A 20082-nucleotide genomic window follows, 5' to 3' on the forward strand; every position below is an offset into this window, starting at 1 on the left:
ACGCAACAGGAGACGGCCTATATCGTGGATCGAGGGGGAGGCCCTAGAGCTCGCGCATATGCGGACTGCGCAGCCGCGGCCAGTTCCGGCGGCCATCTTACTGGAGTAAGGAGAGCCCGACCCGGGCTGTGGGGTCGGGACCGGCCGGGGGGGCACATTGAGATGCGGGGACCCGGCGGAACGGCACGGAGGGCGCGGACGCCGCCCTCTGTGCATTGATATTTCATACAGGTATTTAACTTTTTGGGGCCAGTTCGCCTCGTAAGTCCTTTAAGACAGGGGTCCCCAACCTTTTTCAGCCCGGGGACCGGTATCCAGAACAAACTTTTCTCTGGGGCCCGGAAGAGGGGGGCAGGGTTAGCGGCAAAAGCAGCCCCCCAATTGGAGTGGCAGGAGCCCCCCCCCCCCAGATTTGGAGTGTATAGTTAAGTAGGTAGTATCTAGGTATATTTGCCCCCAGTATAGGTAGCTAATAAAGTTGCCCCTGTATAAGGAGCACAGTTGCCCTAGTATAGTACCCAAGTATAGTTACCCATATATAGCTAGTAGTTACCCCAGTATAGCTAGTATAGTTAGCCCAGTATAACTAGTATAGTTACACCTATGCAGCTATTATAGTTAGCCCAGTATAGCTAGTATAGCTGCCCCAGTATAGTTAGTATAGCTACCCCTGTATAGTTAGTATAGCTACCCCTGTATAGTTAGTATAGCTGCCCCTGTATAGTTAGTATAGCTGCCCCAGTATAGTTAGTATAGCTGCCCCAGTATAGTTAGTATAGCTGCCCCAGTATAGTTAGTATAGCTGCCCCAGTATAGTTAGTATAGCTGCCCCAGTATAGTTAGTATAGCTGCCCCTGTATAGTTAGTATAGCTGCCCCTGTATAGTTAGTATAGCTGCCCCTGTATAGTAAGTATAGCTGCCCCTGTATAGTTAGTATAGCTGCCCCAGTATAGTTAGTATAGCTGCCCCTGTATAGTTAGTATAGCTGCCTCTGTATAGTTAGTATAGCTGCCCCTGTATAGTTAGTATAGCTGCCCCTGTATAGTTAGTATAGCTGCCCCTGTATAGTTAGTATAGCTGCCCCTGTATAGCTGCCCCTGTATAGTTAGTATAGCTGCCCCTGTATAGTTAGTATAGCTGCCCCTGTATAGCTGCCCCTGTATAGTTAGTATAGCTGCCCCTGTATAGCTGCCCCTGTATAGTTAGTATAGCTGCCCCTGTATAGTTAGTATAGCTGCCCCTGTATAGTTAGTATAGCTGCCCCTGTATAGTAAGTATAGCTGCCCCTGTATAGTTAGTATAGCTGCCCCAGTATAGTTAGTATAGCTGCCCCTGTATAGTTAGTATAGCTGCCTCTGTATAGTTAGTATAGCTGCCCCTGTATAGTAAGTATAGCTGCCCCTGTATAGTTAGTATAGCTGCCCCTGTATAGTTAGTATAGCTGCCCCTGTATAGTTAGTATAGCTGCCCCTGTATAGTTAGTATAGCTGCCCCTGTATAGCTGCCCCTGTATAGTTAGTATAGCTGCCCCTGTATAGTTAGTATAGCTGCCCCTGTATAGTTAGTATAGCTGCCCCTGTATAGTTAGTATAGCTGCCCCTGTATAGTTAGTATAGCTGCCCCTGTATAGTTAGTATAGCTGCCCCTGTATAGTTAGTATAGCTGCCCCTGTATAGTAAGTATAGCTGCCCCTGTATAGTTAGTATAGCTGCCCCAGTATAGTTAGTATAGCTGCCCCTGTATAGTTAGTATAGCTGCCTCTGTATAGTTAGTATAGCTGCCCCTGTATAGTTAGTATAGCTGCCCCTGTATAGTAAGTATAGCTGCCCCTGTATAGTTAGTATAGCTGCCCCAGTATAGTTAGTATAGCTGCCCCATTATAGTTAGTATAGCTGCCCCTGTATAGTTAGTATAGCTGCCCCTGTATAGTAAGTATAGCTGCCCCTGTATAGTAAGTATAGCTGTCCCTGTATAGTAAGTATAGCTGCCCCTGTATAGTTAGTATAGCTGCCCCTGTATAGTTAGTATAGCTGCCCCAGTATAGTTAGTATAGCTGCCCCTGTATAGTTAGTATAGCTGCCCCTGTATAGTAAGTATAGCTGCCCCTGTATAGTAAGTATAGCTGCCCCTGTATAGTAAGTATAGCTGCCCCTGTATAGTAAGTATAGCTGCCCCTGTATAGTTAGTATAGCTGCCCCTGTATAGTTAGTATAGCTGCCCCTGTATAGTTAGTATAGCTGCCCCTGTATAGTTAGTATAGCTGCCCCTGTATAGTTAGTATAGCTGCCCCTGTATAGTAAGTATAGCTGCCCCTGTATAGTAAGTATAGCTGCCCCTGTATAGTAAGTATAGCTGCCCCTGTATAGTAAGTATAGCTGCCCCTGTATAGTTAGTATAGCTGCCCCTGTATAGTTAGTATAGCTGCCTCTGTATAGTTAGTATAGCTGCCTGTGTATAGTAAGTATAGCTGCCCCTGTATAGTTAGTATAGCTGCCCCTGTATAGTTAGTATAGCTAGTATAGCTGCCCCTCTATAGTTAGTATAGCTGCCCCAGTATAGCATTGAATGCCCCCCTCCCTCTGCGGCCGCCGCTCCTGTTACCTTATGAGCTGGCGGCCGCTTGCTCTTTTATAATCCCCAGTGGCCCCTCTCCTCCACGCTCGGCTCTATCGGCTATAACAGCAGCGAAACCCGCGGCTGCTAAGGAGGAAGTAAGCAGGAGAGCTACTTCCTGTGACGGCGATATACGCCGTTACTATGGTAACCACTCTCCTGTCTCCTTCCTCCTTAGCAGCTGCGGGTCTCGCTGCTGTTATAGCCGATAGAGCCGAGCGTGGAGGAGAGGGGCCACTGGGGATTAAAGAAGAGCAAGCGGCGGCTGCCGCGGAGGGAGGGGGGGGGGGCGAGCGGCCAGACCCGCCGCGGCCCAGCTGGAAACTGCCCACGGACCGGCAGTGGGCCGCGGCCCGGTGGTTGGGGACCCCTGCTTTAAGAGATAGTCTCCAGATCAGATAGTGACATCCACCCTCAGGTGTCACTCACTCTCTGGTCCTTCCTATCTCCAGCCTGACTCCACCCCTTGGAGAGTCTCAGGCTGCTGGAAGGTTCCTGTGCCCTCAAGAGCAGTATTCCTTTACTGCCTATGATCACCTGCTCAGCAGGTGCATTACTCAAAGTACTACTGTTACACCAAACACTTACATACCTATAGGTGTCCAGAGGTTAGCAATATATCTGTATCATTGGTGATTCTGCAGATCATCAATAATCAGGTATATATCTGCATTCTTGGTGATACTGCAGATCCCCAATAATCAGATTCCCTTTGCGTGCTGACACCAATCGTTACGCTACACTTATGGTCTTGGTCAGCGCATCAGTTCCTTTGGCTTCCAGTATCGCCTATTCACTGATGATACCAAAATCTACTTTTCAGCTCCTGACTTGGATACTCTAAAGCAGGGGTCTCAAACTCTGGGGGCCGCAGGAGGCAAAGTCAGGATGAGGCTGGGCCGCATAAGGAATTTCACAATCGCGGCGCATCACCGCCTCTGCCCGCCCCTCTCACTCTACCTTCACAGAGAGAGGCGGGGAGAGGCGGCGATCCGTGCGGCGATTGACGTCAGGAGGGGCAGAGCTGAAGCTGAAAGCTCTGCCCCTTCCAGGAAATGCCAGCGGATTGCCCCCGTTTAGCGGCGGGGATGCGGCGGATTACTTGGGAGCACTGAAGAGAACTATAAGGAAGCTTTTGCCAGCGAGGGCCACAAAATATTGTATCGAGGGCTGCAAATGGCCCGCGGGCAGCGAGTTTGAGACCCCTGCTCTAAAGGTGTGTACACACGACTGATTTTATGCCCAATTGTCGTAAAAACCAGACATTTGAATGACTTGTCCCGCCCATTCGCATATATAGGTAGCCGCATTTGCATCGCTTTGTAATGGAAACAGGCCCTTAGTGTCAAACTAATAGACTTTTTAAACAACAAGTTGTTTGTACACATGTACGGACCTAACTGTCATTTCAACCACAGTTAGTCCACGGATCGCCAAGCGAATCAGTCAAAACTGCTGCTATCAGTCTAACGATCGTTCGTACATTTGCCAAACTGTCGTTCAAACGACTGGTTTGAATGACTTTCAGACTCCTTTTACACACAGACCACAAAACGTTTAAAATGCCAATTACAGCTAATTTACATGTTGTTTGAATGGTCAATGGACTGGACAGAACAATGGACCAGATCAAATGACTGATCAAATGACTTGTTGTTTGAATGTCTTTTAGGGCCCGTTTCCACTAGGAGCGGTGCGATGCGGCTACATAGCCACATCGCACCGCGTGTATGCTGAAACACATGCACGCCAATGGAAGAGTTTCCACTGCGTGCATGTTGTGCGGAGCGATCCGGGAATCTGCAGCATGCTGCAGATTCTCGCACGGCCTATTTTTTTGGGTTGTTTCAACTTGTTTCACAGCAAAAGTTGTTTGATGATTGTGCTGCATAAAAGACCGCTGTTGAGCGTGTGTATGGGGCTTAACAGCTCGTGTCCCTGACTGTGATAGTGCAGTCTCTTCCTTCATTTCCTCTTACTATCTAAAACTTGGTATGGACAAGACTAAAATGGTAATCTTCCCACCTCACAATGCAATTCCCCTGCCTGACATCACTATTTCTGTTGATGGCCCTTCAATAGCATCTGTCCCCCAGGCTCATTCAAACCACACATTGACAAACTATCCTCCTCTTGTTGCCCCACCTAAAAACATCTCTCGCATCTGCCCTTTTCTCACATAGGACACTTCCAAACTTCCGGTGCATGCCCTGATTATTTCACGAGTAGACTATTGCAACTCCCTGCTCTGTGGCTCCGCTAACTGTCCATCATGAACTCTGCTGCTCGACTTATCTGCCTCTCCTCACTCTTCTCCAGCCCTGTCCTCCTCTGTCAGTCCCTTCACTGGCTGCCAGTTACACAAAGGATACAATGAAATGGTTATTTATTATTGGTATACCATGTATTCTACTGTACAATGCAATGGAAGAGTCTTGTGCTATGTTAATCAATAATAGTAACTTGAATGTTATTCTGAATAGTGATGACTGAATATGGCCATTTTAGCATTATCAAAATATTAACATTTATAAGAATTTTAGCAAAATACATTGTTACTAGTAGATAATTGCTATACATAGACAAATCTTCCAAAGACAAAAGCATTGTGAACATCTTGTCATAACAGTCATAATTTGTATAATGTATGGATGCAGTCCTACTTGTTTATGTTGTGAAACTATTACACAATAGCCTTTCCAGCATTTTATCTATTTGCTGCAGACCATAGCTTGTCTTGTAACATGCAAGCCGTTTCTAGTTCCATTTGCATCAGTTGTTATGCCAAGTCAAACAGTATTTGCTTACTCTGTTACTCACACATTGCTGATAGGAAATTGTCTGGAAACAGCAAGGAAAATATGTTATTTAATGAGGTTCACAAAGGACAGGACCTTTTTTCCCCAACAGCAGTATAGAATAGATCAGTATTGTTCACATATGCACAAAACATTTATATTGTGGCCCCTTATTTGTGTAGTGGTATATTATTAGGTTCAAATTCAGTGACTGCAGAAGGACGAGTATCTTTAATGGGAGATGGCATAAAATGAAAAAACACGCTGTGTGAGCAATCTGAAACCAGCATGCCACACTTTTCTGTTTTCCTTGTGCTGTAAGGCAAAATCTTTTTTTATTTACTATAAGAAAATTGTAAGGGCTTTGGCCACATACCTAAATCAATGTCACCACACTACAGCCACTGCCATGACCTGCCTCAACACCGGATGTATGTCATCACATTGTAAACACAAGGCTGGTGGTGTATATCAATTTGTAATTCAACCGCATCTCTATTTAAAGGCTACCCGAGGTGACATGTGACATGATGAGATAGAACTGTGTATGTACAGTGCCTAGCACACAGATAACTATGCTGTGTTCCTTTTTTTTTTCTCTGCCTGAGGGCTGGTGCACACCGGAGCGGTTCTGGAGCTTTTTTTAAAACGCTGGCAGGGGGAAAACCGCTTGGCTAATGAAAGTGAATGGGATGGTGCACACCAGAGCGGCTCGTTTTTTCCAGAAACGCAAACTCCCGGGCTGCAGCATTTTTTGGATTTCTGAGGCGTTTCTGCCTCAATGTTAAAGAATAGGAAAGTGGAAAACAACTCTGAAAAACGCTAGATCAGAGCGGTTTCCAGGCGTTTTTGTTGCAGTAGCTGTTCAGTAACAGCTTTACTGTAACAATATTTGTAATCTGCTACACAAAAACGCTCCCAAAAATGCTAGGCATGTTTAGAGAACCTCTCTAAACATGCCTAGAATCGCTCTGAAATCTGCTTCAAAAACCTCTAGCGTTTTGCAGATCTGCTACAGGTTTTTGGTGTGCACTGGGCCTGAAAGAGTTAATTAAGTAGGCAGTTCCTGTCTGAGTCAGGACTGGGTCAGACTACAGTGTGACCCTCACTGATAAGAAATTACAACTATTAAACACTTTCCTAGCAGAAAATGGCTTCTGAGAGCAGGAAAGAGATACAAAGGGTCAGCAGTTAATAGATTTTAGCTCTGGCATACTTCAATGAATGTGTCATTGAGCAAAAACAATAACAGTAAAAACTTAAAAAGTAGATTTAAATATAAAATAAAACAGTGGAATATCTTAGCCACTTCAGGACCACAGTGCTAAACCCCCCTAAAGACCAGGCTATATTTTTACTAAAAGGGCCACTGCAGCTTTAAGGCCAAGCTTTAGGGTCGCACAACACAGCACAGTAGTGATTACCCCCCCCCCCCCTTTTCTCCCTACCAACAGAGCTGTTGGTGGGGTCTGATTCCCCCCCCCCCCCCCCAGTTCTTTATTTTTTTTAATATAAATATTTACATTGTCTTTTTATTTAAAAAATAAATGTTTCTGCTGCCTCCCCCAGCCAGCCTCCCTCCCTCCCCCAGCCAGCCTATCACAGCGATCGGCTGTGATAGGCTTCAGCTTATCACTGCTGATCGCTCTTTTGTGCCCCAGGGGGATAGCCGTGTCACACGGCTGTCCCCAGTACAGCGCTGCTGCTGATCGCAGCACTGTACTGTGTAAATATAAGGCGATCACGCGGCAATAGCCGCTCGGAGACTGAAGATGGGGCGGAGCTCCGCCCCCGAGAAGGAGATGCACGCGCAACCTGCGCACAATCTCCTTCAATAGCCGGCTCCAGGACCTGATGCCAATTGGCGTTAGGCGGTCCTGGGGCTGCCACCGCGGCCACGCCCATCGGTGTGGAGCGGTCTTCAGGTAGTTAAAAAGTCATTTTTAGGAGAAGGAGGATAGATACAATTGTTTATTTTGTTAGTTTATTTTTACCTCGGGTGTCTTTTAAAGCCTTAATTCATACTCTAGGATTTTAATTCCTATTAAAGGTAAATATAGGACTATGCCATTACTCGTGCAATCTTCATATTTGAAACAGCCGTGCCAGAAAAATTCCTTTTGTAAAAATGCATCATGCGGCCAAAGATCCATTGAGAAAAATTAAGCTGTGAGTTCCCCGGTTAGTGAGCAGCTCTCTCAGGGTTAATTGAACTCCTCAGTCTTTAGTGTGTAACACTATCTAGTGCCCCTCCCAGCTTCTCCTGGACCACCTCATGTGGATAATGAAGTAATGAGAGTTGGAGTTTGGATCAAAATAAAGAATGTTTTGTTGGGTAAGCAGCATCTGGCATAAGTTCAGGAAGTCCGTTTCATAAGCTGAGGAAGGCAGTTTTTTTAACCTTGCAAGTCAGGTAATCAAAAAGGAATAATCCAAAAAATTATTTATGTGCAATTCTGTATGCATGTATTACATTTTTAACCACTTAACGTCTAAGTCGTTTTCAGCTTATGCATCCGAGCAATGTTCACCTCCCATTCATTAGCCTATAACTTTATCACTACTTATCACAATGAACTGATCTATATCTTGTTTTTTCCGCCACCAATTAGGCTTTCTTTGAGGGGTACATTTTGCTAAGAGCCACTTTACTGTAAAAGGATTTTAACAGGAAGAATAAGAAAAAAATGAAAAAATTCATTATTTGTCAGTTTTCGGCCATTATAGTTTTAAAATAATACATGCCTCCATAATTAAAACCCACGTATTGTTATTGCCCATTTGTCACGGTTATTTCACCATTTAAATTATGTCCCTATCACAATGTATCGCGACAATATTTTATTTGGAAATAAAAGAGCATTTTTTCCGTTTTGCATACATCACTATTTACAAGCTTATAAAAAAAATAGAGATAAATATTTCATCTTTACATAGATATTTAAAAAGTTTAGACCCTTAGGTAAATATTTATGTGTTTTTGTTTTTTTTATAGTAATGTTTTTTTTGTTTTTTTTTATTAAACATTTTATGTGGGCATTTTTGGGAGGGTGGGTTTTAAAAGTGTTTTATTTGGGGAAATATTGGTGTATTGTAATGTTTTTGGGCATTTACATGTAGTTTTACTTTTTGGCCACAAGATGGCAATCTCGATTTTTTTTACATGACGTCACTCTAAGCGTACAATGTACGCTTAGAGGGACACAGCTTCAGAAAGAGCGAAGCTTCCGAGAGAAGCTGTCGCTTTTTCAGCGGGGGAGAGGAATCAATGATCGGGCTCCCCAGCCCGATACATTGATTCCGTGGCTACCGACTCCGCGGCCGGGAGTGCGCGTGCACGCGCGCGATCGGCCGCTGGAGCGCGCGGGAGCGCGCCTGTCCTCCTTGACGTTTTTATACGTCAAGGAGGACAAAGTGGTTAAACAATATACTTAAACAAAAGTAAGCCTGAACTAGGTCTGTAACATACCGTATATACTCGAGTATAAGCCGACCAGAGTATAAGCCGACCCCCCAACTTTTCCCTAAAAAAAGTGGGAATAAATGATTGACTCAAGTGTAAGCCGAGGGTATAAACCCTTACTGCAAATACTAAAAAAAGCAGCAATATGATTGACAGGCTAACATGGAGCAGGCTACGGAACCATATAAAGATTGTTCTCTGCTCTGTAATGTGCAGGTTGCTGCAGATTAATGGCCGTGTGCCTTCTCTTGCAGTAGGTTACCTTTCAAGGATAAACACTCCTAAATGTAATTATATTAAACAAACCACAAATTGCCCTCTAATTAATATTGCAGTTATAATTCTATTGTAATTCTGCTCCACTGCAGAGACTGGATGGCCTTTTGGTTATCTATACTTTAGGAATACTATAGATTCAAGACACAGATAGTTATAATGGGGTGCGGAGTATAGAAAGCAGAGGAAGAGGTTAGGGAAGCCGGCAGCTGCCACAGTACTCCCTGTTACGGTGCATCTGAATAATACCATTTTTTAAGACATGGTGCAATCCTGCAAGGAGTTATCTGGTCTGATCAGTTTTTTATCTGTGACCCTCCGTTTCGTTAGCGCACGGTCAATACGGCACATCCGTCACTCCAGATTTATCACAGCCTCCCCAAACTTGCGGTCAGTCAGCGGAACTTGGTGAATGGATCCTATTAATTAACATATGACCTATTCACCTCCATTAGGATCCAGTCCATTAAGTTCCACTAAACGGACCGTTTTTAGTGCCAGTGTGAACCTAACCTAATGAAATATAATAACTGAGTAAAAACATCTGACCAAAACACTGCAAGCCTGGCTTCCAGGATTCCGTCTATGCATACACGCATGCCCTAGCAAGGGCGCGCGTGTGTGACGTCACATGGGCACCCTTACTAGGAAACCAGGTGGGGCGTGCGTGTATGCATAGACGGAATTCCGGAAGCCAGCGGGGGACAAGCGGAGGCCACGGAGAGGCAATATATACATTTGCACGGGAGGGGTGATTCACATTAGGGGACAGCGTCTCGTCGATTGTCGGGAAATTGCACGCCGTTACCGCCGCGCACCCGGTCAAGCAACATCTTGCAGCATGTGGGATCGAGAATGCGACCAATTTTCGTCCCGAAATTGGTCGCATTGTCTGTTGGGCATGCACTTAGCGGCACCAATTTTCATCCAATTCAATTATAACACTCGAATTGGACGGTCGATCGGCCGCCAAGTCACCTGATGTGTGGCCACCTTTAGTCTTTCTTCCAACAGGGATGTCTAGTGGTAAACGGGAGCAGATAATAAATTAAAGTGTTCAGTAAATGCAGGCTGATTGCTGAGCGCACATTCTTCATTTAAGATACAGCACACTGATTATACTTATTAAGCAGTTATGCACCAACTTCCAGTTTCCAAAGTGTTAAAGAGTAAACAATCTTTATGTGTGAGATGATTCTTCTTGCCCCAACCCTTTGATGCCAGTGTGATTACTGGTAACCACTTCAGGCTACAGCAAAGGAGAAACTGCTGGTAGAAGTCTTTGAATTATGGTATGTTGCTTAGTAGTAACTGGTATCCAGTGCAATCGCTAAGAACTATTGCATACGTCTTTCTTGTATGTTAGCTCTTAGCTGCTGTGGAGCCCGTTTCAGTGTTTGCAGACATGAGCTTGTTTCTCCTAGTATACGCTATATATGCTTCTGTTTTCTGGAAATAGCTGGATAGATCCCATTACTGCATTGTTGACATTGCCTCTAAATATTTTGGATCCTGCTTACAGTATATCATATTGTATCTGCCTGTTCTGGGAAGAACTATATACTACCAGTGTAAAGCAGTTACGAAAACACTCTTGATTCCTAAAAAGAAAACCTGCTGCCATCTTTCCAGCAATGCTTATTAGTAATATATGCTGTGCTAAATGTGTTGCTTACAAGCTGCGCTATCCATACGTGTTGTGGCTTTTACATGAATTAAGCAAGTGCCTGGTCTTGCTATGGACTACCAAGATCTACAACTCATAGCACTGGAAAAAAATAAATCCACTCAGGGAACTTTGTCTTTCTTTGGATAAACCCCCTCCATCAGTTTTACTGGAGAGTGTTGCTTTCTGTATGCAATAACATACAAGGAGTAGGGGAGTGGGCACAGAGCCAAATCCAATACACTTTGGCCCATATGCAATTCACTTTTTCTCCTGAGTTTTCTCCTGAGTTTTCTCCTAGGTGATATTTTTAAACTTGTCAATAAAATGCCTTTTAAACCACCAGAAAGAAAGAACATACTCAAAATAATGTTGATAGTAATTTTTCCCCTAGTTTTTGGTACTTTTTTTAGTTGAAAAGTAATGGAAAGATTAAAAATTATCTCCTAGGAGAAAACTCAGGTGAAAAAGTGAATTGCATATAGCCCTTTACGTTTTCTCCTGGGAGATAATTTTTCATCTTTTGTTTAAAATGACTTTTCAGCACTCTGCAAAAAAAGTAGGCTTAAAGGGATCCTGAGCAGCTCTTAAAAATGAAAATCTGCACTCACCTGGGGCTTCCTCCCCGTAGCCCCTTTGGCCGAAGTTGTGAGCAATTGCGCATTAGCAGCCCACCCGAGCACCCGCCTTGATCACGTGCCTGTCGCCGTAAGCGTCATACACACTCAATGTTCAATGTTTCAAGAACAGATTTTTATTTTTAAGAGCTGCTCAGGATCCCTTTAAAAGGTATTTGATTGATAAGATGTGAAACTATCGCCAAGGAGAAAACTTAAGCAACAAAGTGAATCGGATCCACAGAGTCCAGTAAACATTTGAAAGAGACTCTAACGTTTCCCTATTCTGTTCAAGCATGCTTTTATTGCTGTTTGAGTCAGAACTATCATACACTTAGTCCATGGGACCAGCCCTATGGGTATATCTAATTAAGCAATAAGCTTAGCGTAAAAGTCAGTTCAAAAATGCTGGATACTTAATGATATCACATGCACAGGTTGGGGCGTATATCTATACTGCTACAGCCTCTGTGTAGAGGCTGAATACAAATATAAATGGAGGTCCTTGCTCATCCCCCACACCTATGAGGTGTGGTGTAGCTATTCCATTCAATTGTAGGAACCTGTAAATGCACTTGTGGGGAGTTGTACAGGCTACTCCGGTCTGCTGATGAGCATATGCCTACCAGAGGAGCCCTGAGGTCTCGTACATACTCAGCCCACAACAAAGGAGGAACATATATATATACAGTGAGAGTGCCTATTTACAAAGTGCTTGGTATATGACTCTCGACATGTTTCACCTAAACGGCTTTTTCACAGAGTGCTATACATATATACAATGCTTAGTGCTACCCCCACCACCACAATGTCCCCCCGCAATAGCCCCAGTCAGAGCTGAAGCACCTCGTCAGGTGCGAGTTTAAATACTGGAGGTTTGATGTAGGGGCACCCACTGGGTGTGTCCACACTAGTATTGCATACCTATTTGCGGGGCCCTCACGCGTCCTGTGTATCTGGATGCTCGGCGCGTAGGTGCCCCGTACCGTGCATGTTCATACCCCGCGCGACCCCAGCGGCTATCTCACCGGAGCACTTCCGGGTCGTATCTGCGCAACTTCCGCATTGTGCGTTCCTATGGCAACTCGGCCGCCGCTCGCATCATACAGTGCGGCGGCCGTTCAGTGCACGTACGTTGCCATGGAAGCACCGACGCCTACTAGGTGTTTACACACAGTCGCCCCCACACCATAGCACTCTGTGAAAAAGCCGTTTAGGTGAAACATGTCGAGACTCATATACCAAGTATCCTCTCGGATAGTGCATGAGTCAGAACTATGGTAGTTCTTTTGTTGTTGTGACACCGCAGAAAATGAGGAATATTTTCCCAGTGAGAAACATTATTCAATAAAGCCAAGGCAGGTATTATCTCTGTATACCAACTCTATCATATACAAAATAAATGCCATCGTACAGATTACCGTGTATCTACTAAGTTATTCATTACTGAATCCCACTATCTGCAACTTATTGAATTCCTGGTTATAGCTAAATATCTTGCAGTGAGCGGGAAACATCTTACATAATAGCAGTATGGTTTTTCTGCACGTAGATCGTATATTCACCGTTTAAATATGACACCTGTAATAAATATCTGGAACTCGGTGCAGCACAGGTGTGAAATAGTTTCTATTGTGATGGGACACAGAGAAGCTTAAATGAGCAGATCACATGTCTTTCCTGTAAAACCTGGAGCTGCAAGAAGAGTTGAGGGCTTGTAGCACAGTCTCCTGTGTGCAACACAATGCCTGGAAGGCATTTTCTGAGTTTCCAGGTGAGAAAAGCTCTGCGAAGAACAATGCAATGTATGAGGCTGATTCAATTAGAAGTGAAAAAGGATCGCTGTTTGTGATCCTCCTGTCACTTTATATTGAAGAAAACAAAATGGACAATTAATTTATTAATGCATAACAACTGGTGGTTTGATACAGGGCAATGTCGGGCAACTGAAACAAGCTTTTGTATGAGTTTATTTTTCTCCAGGCATTTTATAAAATTTTAAAAGTTATTTGTCTTGATTTTGGCAACTTGTTATGGTTCCAGGGCTGGATTTACCATAAGCCACGGTAGGCACGTGCCTACAGGCACCTGATGATGGAAAGGCAGCTCACTCCCCTTCCCAAGTGCTTCCTTCCCTTCTTACCTATGCAGAGTCCTGAGCAGAGTGTAAATGAGAAGTTACTCACCCTGATCTCGCCATTCTACTGACCAGATCTTCCTTAACCACCCTGGCGTTCTATTAAGATCGCCAGGGCGTCTGTGGTAGGGTTGTTTTTTTTTATAAAAAAAAAATCTATTACATGCAGCCAACTTCAGTTGGCTGCATGAAAGCCCACTAGAGGGCGCTCCTGCCACGTACTTCTGATGGCCTCCGGCGATCAGAAGTAACAAGAAGGGCCGCAATGAGCGGCCCTCCTTGTTTTGCTTTTCTCGTCGCCATGGCGACGAGCGGAGTGACGTCATGGACGTCAGCCGACGTCCTGACGTCAGCCTCCTCCGATCCAGCCCTTAACGCTGGCCGGAACTGATTGGTCCGGCTGCGCAGGGCTCGGGCGGCTGGGGGGGCCCTCTTTCGCCGCTGCTCGCGGCGGATCGCCGCAGAGCGGCGGCGATCAGGTAGCACATGCGGCTGGCAAAGTGCCGGCTGCGTGTGCACCTTTTTATTTGAAGCAAATCGGCACAGCAGGGCCTGAGCGGCACCCTCCGGTCCATACCGCTAAGGAGGTTAAGCTGGGGTACTTCTAGCTACACAATACTTGGGGGCACCTCTAGCTGCTTAATGCTGATGATAGCTCTGGCTACCTAATAGTAAGGGCCACCTATAGCTTTCTATGATGGGCAAGAGAACGAAGGGAGAAGTGATTGCTGGGACAGCCAGCACACTTGCAGTGCGGTTCAGCGAAGGATTGTAGGTCCATGGAGAGTGAAGTCTGGGGTACCAGGACATCTGTGCCTATAGGCTCCTGTCATGTAAATCCGAGCCTGTATGGGTCTAATATTCTTTGTCACCTATTCTGCAATATAACATTAATAATAATACTGCAGCTACTGCTGTGCTATTACTGCAACTATTAAAAATAACAGTAATAATAATCTAGTTATTATGCAGTGTTTTGAATTTTCTCTTTCTGTTCTTATTGTTACTATTCCAAATGTTTAAACTGTTCTTTGTGAGTAAATTCTGTCCCTGAGTTAGGGCTGGTTCACGCTACAAGAGCTTTTTCTGAGTACTTTGTGATTTTAAAAGCTCTTGCTAATGTAATGCTATTTGTGTGTTCTCACTGGCGCAATGTGATTTAGTAAAAATCCTCCATAACATTGAATTAGAAAGTGCTTTTAAAATCACTAGTGCTTAAAAAACTCTTGCAGTGTGTGAATCAGTCCATAGCTAAGTATGTAAAAGCATGCAAGTATTTGAAGTTCTTGTCTGTACCTGTACTAATTCTTGTGATCTGAAGAAGGTAGCGACACTCCTAAAAGCTAATATTCAATTTTCTCATAGTGCAAATAAAATAAAAAGAGGAGTCTCATATTTTTATTTTCAGTTATACAGCTTTTTTTTAATAACATTGCATCATTCTCTAATATTTTCAGTTTACAAACCACATTTTAAACTATGAAACAGAAGAGTAGAATCGTATCTGAAGTTGTCTTTCACTGTTTCTTTGATGTATAAGTGCTTCAGAAAATAGCATTGCTCTCTGATTTAATTAGTCGGGCTCAGGGAGCTCAGAGAAGCTCTTTTGCATAGATAAGTGAAGTTTCTTAATTCTTCCTGTATTGGAAACAATATAAGACTCATATATTTGCTACTAATGTTCTATTTCTTTGCTGTACTACACATACAATTCATTATATTATTAGATTATTTTCACTTCAGATTCCCTTTAAAGCTGAACCGGAAATAAAGATTTGGATTTTACCTTACCTGGGGCCTCTTCCAACTCTCCATAGTCCGGCAGGTCCCTCTGGGTCCCCTCTATTCTCCTGCTGTGAGCCCCGAAAAGCCTGCAAAGGGAGCTCCAGTTATGCTGACTGCGCATACACACTCCTATCCATATGCAGAGACGGGCCAGCACATTCGCAGTGGAGCTCTAGGAATTTCAGTGTTAATGGAGGTCCGAGAGGATGCCGAAGAATCTGCTGAACTATGAAGGGGGGCTGAAAGAAGGTTTGCTTACAGTTCAGGTGTTTTTTAAATAAAATAAGATGATGCCTAAAGAAAACAAGGAGACCTAATAATTGTGACACTTGAGTAAGACACAACTATATTTACCTTTGTCAAGGGCTTCTTGTGCAACCTTGGGGATGTTGGAGTTCTTCTTTTAGAGATCTGGCCATGTTTTAATAATAATAAACTGTGGCAGGGTTTTCATAACCTTGTGGTTATGGCTCTTAAAGCTATCTTAGAGTGCTTGGCATTTGGGACTCTTCTCATACTATAACCGTATATCGTGCAAATAACACAGATCATTGGGCCAGATTCACTTACTGCCCCTAATATTATTGTGCGCAAGCAGTGCATCATGGTAATATTACTGGTACTGTACTATATGTAATATTACTGGCAGTATGTGAATCAGGCCATTGTCTATTAGAAAGGTAAAAAGAAATACCATATGTTTTATTCACATGTATTCATACTCATATGATGAGATCCATTCCAAAATTGTACTCCACCTTTCTTTAAACTGGCAGCAGAAGCCTTATGCAGTGGAGAACAGCACAGATTTGCTTCTATGGAAAGGCAGTGGGGAAGGTTCACATTTATCTTAAAAGCACCTTTCATTTAAAATTCTTAGCATTAGGCATAGGGAGGGACTTAGCAATTCATCACTACTTCTTACTCACCGATTCTATTTAACAGATAAAGTTTAGAACTCAAATAGAAAAGGAAAGATTATTTCTGATAACTGCAAAAAGATCATGCTAGTTATCATAGAAAAGAATCTGCTCCATTATCACTTTTCATTTCCATTTAATGAATAAGACCGACGAACCCGTCTCTTTTATTCCCTCATAATCACTAATAATAAAATGGTTTGATCACTACTTGTCATAAAAACTCTTCAACCTAAACTGTAATTATTTTCCATATTTGAGGTTTTTGTCACAATGTCATGTTCCATTTCACATTCGTGTTTTCTGAAGAAATAAGTGTAAAAAGAGGAAATGTCACGCAATCTTTATTTTTTGTATTTCAGGCAGTAATTCAGTGGTCTGATATGATTAGCTTGAAATCCAGAATGCCAAATTATGGTCTACCCAGATATCAGTGGCTGACTAATTCTTGGAATTTCTTTCAAAGGGAGGTAAGTACCCTGTTTAAAAATGCCAAGCAAAGGAACAGAACGGGAAGTGCAAAGAGAACCTGTACTGGGTTAATGCAGAGGATGTAAGCCGTTTTGGCATAAAACACTCCACAGACAAACTGACAACAGATACCAATAGCTTATAATGTATAATAAGCAGTTATATAAAGGCTATCAAATTATGTAGTGTTTTCCAAACTTGTAACCTCAAATACGCAGGAGATGGCTATGAAGCTATCCACAATAAATGTGCTGGACAGTGGACAGGTCTGGGAAGCACTGACATTGAGGATCCTGGACATTTTTATATAGAGAGGCTGTAAAACACCAGGGCTGTAAAACATTAGAACATAAGTTATCCTGCAAACCTAGATTTGATTCTTTTATTTGTGTGCTGTTAAGTGGTAAGAGTTAGAAGCGATCGCCTGGGACACATTGCAATATTTTTGGGATTGCTGTAAGGATAAGAAGTTAACTTTCTTTTATTATTTAGGACATCCTGGAATTAATTTAAGTTCTCTCTATGAGTACATACATGCAATATCACCTGTGCAGCTGCTTATTAATCTGCAAACCCACTATCCACTACCCACTACTACAGTGGGATGCGAAAGTTTGGGCAACCTTGTTAATTGGCATGAATTTCCTGTATAAATCGTTGGTTGTTCCGATACAAAATGTCAGTTAAATATATAGGAGACACACACAGTGATATTTGAGAAGTGAAATGAGGTTTGTTGGATTTACAGAAAGTGTGCAATAATTGTTTAATTAAAATTAAGCAGGTGCATAAATTTGGGCACCACAAAAAAGAAATGAAATCAATATTTAGTAGATCTTCCTTTTGCAGAAATTACAGCCTCTAAACGCTTCATGTAGGTTCCAATGAGAGTCTGGATTCTGGTTGAAGGTATTTTGGACCATTCCTCTTTACAAAACATCTGTAGTTCATTCAGGTTTGATGACTTCTGAGCATGGGCAGCTCTCTTTAAAGCCCAATCTACACGATACGATTCTTTGTGCGATTCTATTACGATTCTATTTGCAATCCGATTAAATCCAACATTTCCGTTCAGTTCGATTTGCCATTGCAAAACAATGGCAAATCGAATTGAATCGAATCGAATCCCGATCGGATATGTCAGATTTAATCAGATCGTAAATAGAATCGTAATCGAATCGCACAAAGAATCGTATCGTGTAGATGGGGCTTAACTCACACCACAGATTTTCAATTATATTCAGGCCATTCCAGAACGTTGTACTTGTTCCTCTGCATGAATGCCTTAGTGGATTTTGAGCAGTGTTTAGGGTTGTTGTCTTATTGAAAGATCCAGCCTCGGCACAGCTTCAGCTTTGTCACTGATTCCTGGGCATTGGTCTCCAGAATCTGCTGATACTGAGTGGAATCCATGTGTCCCTCAACTTTGCCAAGATTCCCAGTCCCTGCACTGGCCACACAGCCCCACAGCATGATGGAACCACCACCATATTTTACTGTAGGTAGCAGGTGTTTCTTGGAATGCTGTGTTGTTTTTCCTCCATGCATAACACCCCTTGTTATGCCCAAATAACTCATTTTTTGTTTCATCAGTCCACAGCACCTTAATCCAAAATTAAGTTGGCTTGTCCAAATGTGCTTTACCTTACCTCAAGCATCTCTGTTTGTGCTGTGGGGTGAGAAAATACTCCCTTTGCCTTACTTTCGCATACAGCGTCTCCTTGTATAAAGTGCGCCGAATGGTTGAACGATGGACAGTGACTCCATTTGCAGCAAGATGATGTTGTAGGTCTTTGGAACAGAAACAAAAAAAAAAGACTACAGGTCCCCCTTATAAATATATAAATATCACAGACAACCTAGGGCAGATATGTATATGAAGTTCAGGACACATATGTCTATGCAAAAATCTTTATTGATTACCAGCTACAAAAATAAAACCAGTTAAAAACAAAAGCAGTGAAACCTGGGCCAAAGACCCCTAAATAACAAGTCTAATCTCTGAGCCCTGTGCTGATTATAAAGAGTGGACTAATGACTCGCCTGGGTGTTTCTGTGGTTAAAATATTAGCAGTGTCTCAAATAAATATAAAGTAACTGTAAACTAGAGACTCCACCGCAGAAATCCTTGCTAAAAGTTAAAGTGTCAGTGCTAAACCACAATTTATATATGCCAACTGTGCTCAAAAGTTCATAATCATCATATGCAAAGACAAATAAATAACAATGAGGTAGTGAAAAATAGGAATAGTGAGGTAGAAACTTATAGAAAATAGCAGCAGGTTGAGGAAGATGGCGATAACCAACACGCCAATGAGGTAGATAAGTGTGAAAGAAGTGAAGTAGATAGCAGCAAAGTTCGGGAGAAAATAGCACAAGGCTCACCTAATAAGATCGGTGAATAGACACAGGAATGGCCGCAGCAGCACTACCCAGCACCGTCCTACTAGTTCCGCCAAAGCTGCAAAGGAACAATTTTGAAGGGGAGCTGGCGCAGTTTATATTAATCTCATAGACGCGGCCGCATCATTGGCTCGACCCCACGTACCGTCTTACGTCAGCATGGGAGGCCAGCCATGCGTCAATTGGAACGCATAGAAGTTAAATGAGATCCATCAAGGAACGTATATTCGCCATTTAGTGGGCAAACCTGATAATACATGCGAAGTTTATATTAGAAGCAGTAAGAAGAGTTTATAGAGAAATCAACCACCATCTTATGGAGAAAAGAGGAATTGCAAGATTATAGATGAACAAAGATTAAAACAAAGAACAAAGTATCCTAAAGAATACATATACATATGGAGTGTATAAGAAAACTTTTTTGTTGTACATATATGATATAAAAAGTTGATACAGAATATCGATATGCTATCAAGAACTCACTAAAAACTACGACGTACGACTCAACAGATATCTAAACGTATGGTCATATGACTTACACAAACAAATATCCTGAGAGGAAATGCGTACTGCACTAAAACTAGCCTCCAGATATTCACTCTGCATATCACACTGGGAGTCCCTCCAAAAAAATCTTCCTAAAAAGCTACCTAACACCTCGTAAATTGGCCTATTTTGACGCCTCAGTAACGAAATTATGCTGGAGAGGCTGTGGCCTAACAGGAACCCTACTTCACATTCTCTGGGAATGCCCCAAACTCACTCATACTTGGACAGCCGTCCAAAACCTTCTAGCTAAAATCTTAAAAACTTCTTTCTTTCTTTCACCCTAGCGCCTCAGTTAGCCTTACTGAACATAGGCCTCGATCTCATCCCTCTGAATTATAGGCTGCTATTCTTCCACATATTAGCCTCAACTAGATACCTCATAT

The 20082-nt window shown here is 42.9% G+C and overlaps 1 protein-coding gene across 6 annotated transcripts in view; it reads left to right on the forward strand.

Moving 5' to 3' along the window:
- The window catches only part of TSPAN12 (tetraspanin 12), a 310496-nt gene that overhangs the window by 233621 nt on the left and 56793 nt on the right, over positions 1–20082 (forward strand). For all 6 annotated transcript variants that reach the window (XM_068276411.1, XM_068276412.1, XM_068276410.1 and 3 more), the window contains one exon: positions 16639–16746. In XM_068276411.1, coding sequence (XP_068132512.1) covers positions 16639–16746 — 108 coding nt within the window. The remainder of the gene's footprint in view (positions 1–16638; positions 16747–20082) is intronic.

Source organism: Hyperolius riggenbachi, chromosome 3 (assembly GCF_040937935.1).
Source record: "Hyperolius riggenbachi isolate aHypRig1 chromosome 3, aHypRig1.pri, whole genome shotgun sequence".
NCBI classification, from domain to species: Eukaryota; Metazoa; Chordata; class Amphibia; order Anura; family Hyperoliidae; genus Hyperolius; species Hyperolius riggenbachi.